The 7614-nt window shown below is 41.5% G+C and overlaps 1 protein-coding gene across 2 annotated transcripts; it reads right to left on the minus strand.

The window, feature by feature from the left end:
• Positions 1-358: 358 nt before the first annotated feature.
• On the minus strand, positions 359-5895 carry LOC131998122 (uncharacterized). 2 transcript variants are annotated; one of them, XM_059370358.1, is made up of 2 exons: positions 4966-5895; positions 359-667 (listed from the first exon to the last, which is right to left on the minus strand). In XM_059370358.1, exons 1-2 carry the CDS (start codon positions 5778-5780, stop codon positions 538-540), a joined length of 945 nt encoding a protein of 314 aa, XP_059226341.1. In that variant the 5' UTR covers positions 5781-5895; the 3' UTR covers positions 359-537. The 2 variants fall into 2 exon arrangements, with proteins under 2 accessions (XP_059226341.1, XP_059226342.1); XM_059370359.1 differs by lacking the exon at positions 359-667 and adding an exon at positions 3825-4893.
• Between the last annotated feature and the right edge of the window lie 1719 nt (positions 5896-7614).

The following is a 7614-nucleotide window of genomic DNA, read 5'->3' on the forward strand; positions in this document are numbered from 1 at the left end:
ATATGGGGCTCAACTGAAAGGTCTTTTGGGAGTAGAGAACGAATCTGATATCAAAATTCGGGAAAAAGTTTCTAAAATAAAAAAAAGTTTCTCAAATAAAGTCTTTTAAGAATGGAGTACATCTAACATCTAACTTTTATAACACTAAACCCTCCGAACTAATTTATACACCGATAAAGATCTTACTGGACCGTTTTCGTAGCTGATTTTCACTAATCATGAAAGTCAATATTCAAAGGATAGCTTTGTTTCATATAAAGTAAAAGAAGGCGCTGTGGAGCGGGCCGGGTTCAGCTAATATTAAATAAAAAACCAATGACTGTTTAAAGTTGAAACAATGATTCTATATTTCGTCTGCTTGATTATGTTGAGTGTCCAAAGCCAGGAACAATCCTTGCTCTGTTGGAGTTGACGCGGCTGCATCTGCTGGATCGTAATTGAGCCAGAACTACTCTGGTTTGCCGGAGGAGGTCAATTTCTTCACGTTCGATGGGAGGCGGTCGTTCTCCAAGAACTACATTCATAAACATCTATACCTCAGAAAGAACAAGGAAATGAAAAGACGTGAGTGTGAGCGAATTGAAATGTGAAAGAATCAGAATGAAATCCGGAAATTCTACCAATGAATTGAACATCAAACCGATGGCTTTGGTGCAGCCACGTCCTCCTGCAGAGACAAAGAAGAAAATCTGTTAACTGACATAGATAGCATGCTGCGGATATGGAAAGAACATTTTGGCCAACTGCTAGTGTCCGACGTTGGCGGCGAAAAGGATACCGCAGAACAAATCAATGATGATGATATAGAATGTTTACCTCCTAGTCAGAACGAAGTCGAAGTAGCAATGACCCAACTGAAGAACAACAAGGCAGCAGGAGGTGTTAGCAATGTCCATAGCACGAATCCCATCACGCTCATCAGCGAGTACCACTGCTTGCGCCGGGAAATTGGGCCACACTTGGGGTATTCGACCGGCTGGTATAAAGCGAGCGGCTGCTGCGTTAATGGTGTCTCGGAATTTTCTCTCGGCCACAAGCTCATCAGAGGGGGGGTGGCAGTTCACTGAAGCGACGATTGGTATACTCTCTGAAGCCAGCCCAATCGGCCTTCTTATGATTGATGAACGTCCGGCGCTCAGAGGCTATGAAATCTGGTTGTCAGTCGATGGTGAGAATTATGGGTAGGTGGTCTGACCCCAAAGAGATGACGGCTTGCCAGGATACGTCACTCAGGAGATCAGGGAATGCAATGGAGATGTCTGGCGAGCTGCTGCACCTCCTGGTAATCCTAGTGGGGGCATCCTCATTCACCGTGCAAAACGTGGAGCTTTCAATCTGCTCTGCCAAAGCTATGCCACGCTGGTCGTTACCTAGGGTGATGCGCATTAAAGTCCCCTAGAACCAGACGATTATGGCCAAATAGCAACCCACTTATGTCGGGGTTGTAAGCCTGGCCATTCATCGGGACACAGCTACCAACCGGCGGTATGTACACGTTGTATAGCTCTATCTCGGCAGTACCAGACCTGACTGCTATCCCCTTGCATTCCATGTAGGGGTCGCTAGCGCCATGCGCAGTTGAGATAGGTCTATATTGCACGGAATGGTGTATTACGAAGGCCAATCCCCCCCTCCATTCCTTAAGCGATCCTTACGTAGCACATTGTAACCGTGACAACTGTGCAAGCTGCAGGTGTTGGTCAGCTTTATCTTCTGGATCGCTGCGACCAATATGCTCTTCCGACTCTTAAAGTCCACAATCTCATCGATGTTGCCACAAAGTCCGTTGCAGTTTAACTGCAATATTTGGGCTGGGATGCTGCCGTTGCGTAAATTGCCGTACGGGAGAGGTCGGGGGGGTCACGTAGTCCGACGATGAGGACGCAGAAGGCGACGACGACGACGCTTGTGACCCTCTGCTGGCTATGTTCGCATAGCACCTTGCGACATAGCCAAGGTGCTGTGGCCAGAGCAAGATCGGAAATGTACCCACTCTATGCACCGGTTACACCTCGCCGACACCAACCGATGATGAAGGCGGTTCTGGCAAACCGAACAGAACCAGGGTCCGGGGTTCTTTTCAATCGCGGCAAGGACCAGAAGCGTGCGGAGAAGGCACTCCGGGATGTGCCTCTCCCGTGACGAAAAAAGACGAACACGTACACTGAGGCGGTAGCCCTTGCCGATGAGGATTCCATCCGATCAATCCTGTGCGTACAACCGGCTGCCATGGGATTGTCGGGTTTTTGGTCGTCCCGGTTTGTGTATACCACCGTGTTTGCCTTCAAAAGATTTCGTTGCTGGAGCTTCTTCATCCATTCTGACAACATGACCTAGTCAACGTAGTCGTTGTATTTTGATACGCATAAATATCGTCACCATACAGCTCGTGGTTCATACGTCGCCTATCTTCTCTATTAACGCAAACTGTTTCATGTAGTTTACGAAAAATCTTTCTCTCAAACACTCCAAGCACTGCCTCGTCTGCTTTCACAAGTACCCATACCTCAGAACCATGTAACAACACAGGGTCTTGTATAGTGTAGTCTTCGTCTGTTGAGAGGTGGCCTTATTTCTAAACTGCTTACTTAATCCAAAGTAGCATTTGTTTGCCAGTATTATTCTTAGCTTTATTTCAAAACTGGTGTCATTCGTTTCGGTTTTATCTCCATTTACTGCCAGACCCATTTTCACTGATTCCTTTTGATTCTTTCAGAGGCTGCAGTTACTATTTCTGGTGACCGGCCTATGATATCGATGACGTCGGCATAGGCGAGTAACATTTGTTACCTTGTGAGTAGTGTACCATATCGATTCACATCTGCTTTTAGTATAATCTTCCCCAGCAGGATTAAAGACATCACACGATAGGCTGTCTGCTTGCCCGAAACCTTGTTTGGTATTAAATGGTTCGAAAGGATTTTCCTGTTCTTACGGAGAAACGTGTTTTAGCAAGTGTCATCCTGCAGTCTTTTTAATTTTGCAGACATTCCCAAATCGGATATGGCTTGAAGTACCTTTAAACATATAGGGGCATCGAAATCGGTTCTGCAGTCAAGAAAGAGATAGCAAGTGTTGATTTGTCCTTTTCCAGGATTTGGCGCACTGTGAATATCTGGTCTAGGATGGATTTACCAGTTTTAAAGCCGCATTGATAGGGCCTAATTATCTTTTGGAGTTTAGGTTTTAGTCTTTCAAACAGTACGTTCGAGAGTATCTTGTATGCGATGAGGAGGAGATTTATTCCTTTGTAGTTGGCACATTCCTTTGGAGTTGGCACACATTGCCAGATTGAGCAGACAAGTTGATGTAAACCGTTGGCTCCTGCTGCCTTGTTGTTCTTCAGTCGGATCACTGCTACTTTGACTTCATTCTGTCTAGGAGGTAAACATTATATACCATCATCAGGGATTGGTTCTGCGCTATCTTCATCGCCACAATCGTCGGACACTAGCAGTTGAGTAAATGTTCTTTCCATATCTTCAACAAGTTTTCTCTTCCACAGATGTCAAATATAGGATTATATCTTATCGTGCATGGTATTACAAAATATCAATGAATATAACTACAAACAAAAATATAGTGCATCCATCCCCCGATTTCACCTATAAGCCTTAATGTTATCAGCATTACTGATTGGAACCCAAGTTGACCCCATTTGAGGAGGTATCTTTAAAACATTAAAAAATAGACTTCTCTCGTATCAATAAGGGTTGTCCAATGGGAGTTTAAACTTTCTGATAGGGAATCCCAAAGCATAAGTGGATGTTATCATTTGCACCACGATAGCCTCCAATTTGCCACAAAAACTATAATTTCGAGGATTAAATGCATGCTTTTATTTATTTAAATAAGAAAATTCCATGCAAATATCTCTTACATATATATAAAAATCAATTTGTGTTTGTTTGTATGTTTGTGTGTTCCTTATAGACTCAGAAACGGCTGAACCGATTTTCTTGAAATTTTCACAGATGGTGCATAATGACCCCGTGGTGAAAATAGGTTACTACATTTTTTGATATCTGAAGGGGGGCAGACCCTCCCCCTTACCCCTATTTTCAGAAACGCCAGATTTCGGAGATTTGATATCCAAAATTCGGATGGGGTACCTAGGAGGGGCTACCCCACCCTAAAACCTACCAAACATATATTTAGGCCAATCTCGACAATATGGGACTCAAATGAAAGGTATTTAGGATAAGAAAACGTATCTGATATCCAATTGTCGCACCAAGTGCTAGGGGGACCACCCAAAACACCCCTAAATCGGACACAAACAGCAATATTTTAGTGACCATGGGCCTCAAATAAAGGTATTTGGGAATAGAATACGAATTTGATATCCAAATGTAGGACTATGTAATTAGGGCATCACCCCTTTCCCAAAACACCCCAAAGGGAAAAAAATTTTCGACCATGCCAATATGTGGCTCAAATGAAAGGTATTTGAGATTAGAAAACGAATTTGATAACCTATTTTGGAGCCATGTGTTTGGGGGACGCCCCATCCTTTAAACTCCTCTTAAACAAAAGGCAATATGGGGTTTAAATGAATGGTATTTGAGAGAAGAGCACGATGCTGACATTTTTTCAGGCCAAGTATCTGGGGGACTACCTCTCCCCCAAAAACACCACTAAATCAGATATCATGAGAGTAGCGGGCTGAAGTAAAGTATTTTAAAAATGGATTACACCTTACATCCAAACTTAAATTCGTAGACCAATAAAGATCATATGGGATTCAGACAAAGGCACTTATATTGTTAAATTGTTAGTTAAGTTAGCATGGTATTTCACTAAAAGATCTTTAGTTGTCGAAAATAAATATTCCAAGGAAACTTTTGTTCCATATAAAGTAAAAGAAGGCGCAGCGGAGCGGGCCCGGGTCAGCTAGTAATTTATATAAAGGCTGAAGATTTAATATATAATTTTAATTATTAATTTTGGATTTAAAACCCATACTTCGACTTCAGGGTATCCCCGTACGTAATGAGGTCCGCTTTACATATTCTTTTGGGCTGAATTTGATAGCATCTAAAATCTCTTTCGACAGTCCAAAACATAAGAGATTCCCAAATCTCATGTTTAAGTTTTTCATCTCCTTTTGCGTTTTTAGCATTTAAAATATTTGTTGGTATAAGTTTGTGATGTTCCAAATATTTTTCAATTGCTCTAAATAAGTCGTCGCCAGGTACGAGTGAGCTTACTTGTCTGATTAAATCGACAAAAAGATGTGGCTTCAGGATGTTTGTGTTTCCAAAGGTTATTGATCCCCGCCCCTTTAATATGTGCTTCCAAGTGCAGTTCATGAGGTTTGTTTTTTGAAATTCGTCAGCAAATTTTAAAATGTAAATTTTATCCTCGTTAGACGCTTTCGCCAAATGCGATTTCATGTAGTCGATAAGATCAGTCAAGGATTCCATAAGATATTTATCGCAAATGCAATATAAAGCAATGACATCACTTATTCTCATGAGTTCCAGTAAAGCATTTCGATCGACGCTATATAACAATAGACGCATGTGCTTAAAGTCTTTAAAATTATCTGCTGGAATCGGAATTTCCAGTAGGGCAGTCTTTTCCTTAAAATCACCGAAGAGCATGCTTTTGAACACTGGAGACTCTGAGGCGAAAATAATTTTGTGCCCATCTATTTCTTGGGCATTTGCTGCGTCCGGACCGATTAGAAACCGGCAGTCAACGGCCATTCCCAGATCTACGAATGCTTGCATCTTGTCTGGGTAGTTTGCATCCTTTTCAGCATCGTAAGCAGACATTTTTCTCAAATTAAACTTCACCAAGAGGTTATACGTATATATAACGAGCCACGTAATCTTTTGCGGGTTTTGCCAAAGCACTGAATAAAACACTTTTGCTGGTAGACTAGGGGAATCCCCAATTAAAAAAATTGTGTTATTGGCACTTTTTGTTTTAGTACTGCATGACATTTTTTCGATAACTGCATTGAGTAACCTTATGCTATGTCTACATTGACTCGTTTTGAAAAACATCTCAACCGTTCACACTTGAATTGTTTTGGAAATTGCATTTTTTTATCACTCCAAGATAATGTGACCATTGCACAATGGGAGAAAATCAAAACAAAAAAAAAAAAAAACAAGTAAAAGCGTGCTAAGATCGGCCGGGCCGAATCTTATATACCCTCCACCATGGATTGCATCCGTCGAGTTCTTTGCGCAGTATCTCTTTTTAGGCAAACAAAGAATAATGAAAATGGACGGAGCAGGAGGTATATCAAGTTATAGTCCGATTCGGGGCTCAAGAAGCAAAATCGGGAGATCGGTTTCTATGGGAGCTGGGTCAAGCTATAAATCGATTCAGGCCATATTCCACACATATGTTGGAGGCCGTTGTACAAAAACTGTGCCAAATCAGATGAGAATTGCGCTCTCTAGAGGCTCAAGTACTCAAAATCCCAGATCGGTTTATATGACAGCTATATCAGGGTATGGACCGTTTTGGACCATACACCAGGCATACATGTTGGAAGCGATACCAAAACACCACGTGCAAAGTTACAGCTAAATCGGATAGGAATTGCGTCTTCTAAAAGCTCAAGAAATCAAGAACCAAGATCGGTTTATATAGCAGCTAGTTAGCATGCTTTCGACAGACAGACGGACGGACGGACATGGCTAGTTCGACTTAAAATGTCACGACGATCAAGAATATATATACTTTATGGGGTCTTACACGCATATTTCGAGGTGTTACAAACAGAATGACGAAATTAGTATACCCCCTATCCTATGGTGGAGGGTATAAAAGCTAGTAAAATGTATGCCGTGTGATAACGGGTAGAGATATCTCTTTGAAATTTGTGATGGTTAGAGCTGAGAGGTTAGCGAGATTGTGTGCAATTTCAAGGCCCTAGGTTGTCCGGATGACTTTTAGCATTTCTCTAAATTTAATCACCTCGGTATTTCAAAAATTTGATGGTGCTGCCAAAACTTCATTTAACGTCCGTTTTACTAGAAAGTGCTCAAAAATCTCTACAAAAAACCCGCTTGAGGTGTACAATATCTCCGCTGGTTTAGGAGAGCTTTAATATTTATTTGTTGAAATTGTGGCCGAGATGGGATTCGTATTTTGCAATTTACGAAGGCAGTTGTTTATTTTTAAGCAACAGGCAAATAAAGTCCGGATATCTAAATATGGTCCGATCTGGATGTTAATCAACAAAAAGGTGTAGGGGGGTACCAAAACTCAGTGTTTCAAATTTCATCAAAATCGGATGAAAAATGCTCCATTTATAGGCTCAATACGCTATATCGGGAAATCGGTGTATATGACAGCTATATCTTAATATGGTCTGATCTGGACCATTTTTGATGGGAAAGGGTAAGGTTCTTTCAGAACTCACTGTGCCAAATTACATCGAAAGCGGGTAATAAATGGATCTTTTATGGCCTTAATACCCTATATCGTGAGTTCAGTCTATAGGGTAGGTATATCCAAATGGTATCCGATCTGGAATAAACTTCACAGAATTGGGTGGGGGTCTAACAGAACTCACTGTGCCAAATTTTATCGAAATTGTATAAAAAAATGACTAATATATTGCCTCAAGACTTTAAATCTAGAGACGGT

The sequence above is a fragment of the Stomoxys calcitrans genome, chromosome 5 (assembly GCF_963082655.1).
Source record: "Stomoxys calcitrans chromosome 5, idStoCalc2.1, whole genome shotgun sequence".
NCBI lineage: Eukaryota > Metazoa > Arthropoda > Insecta > Diptera > Muscidae > Stomoxys > Stomoxys calcitrans.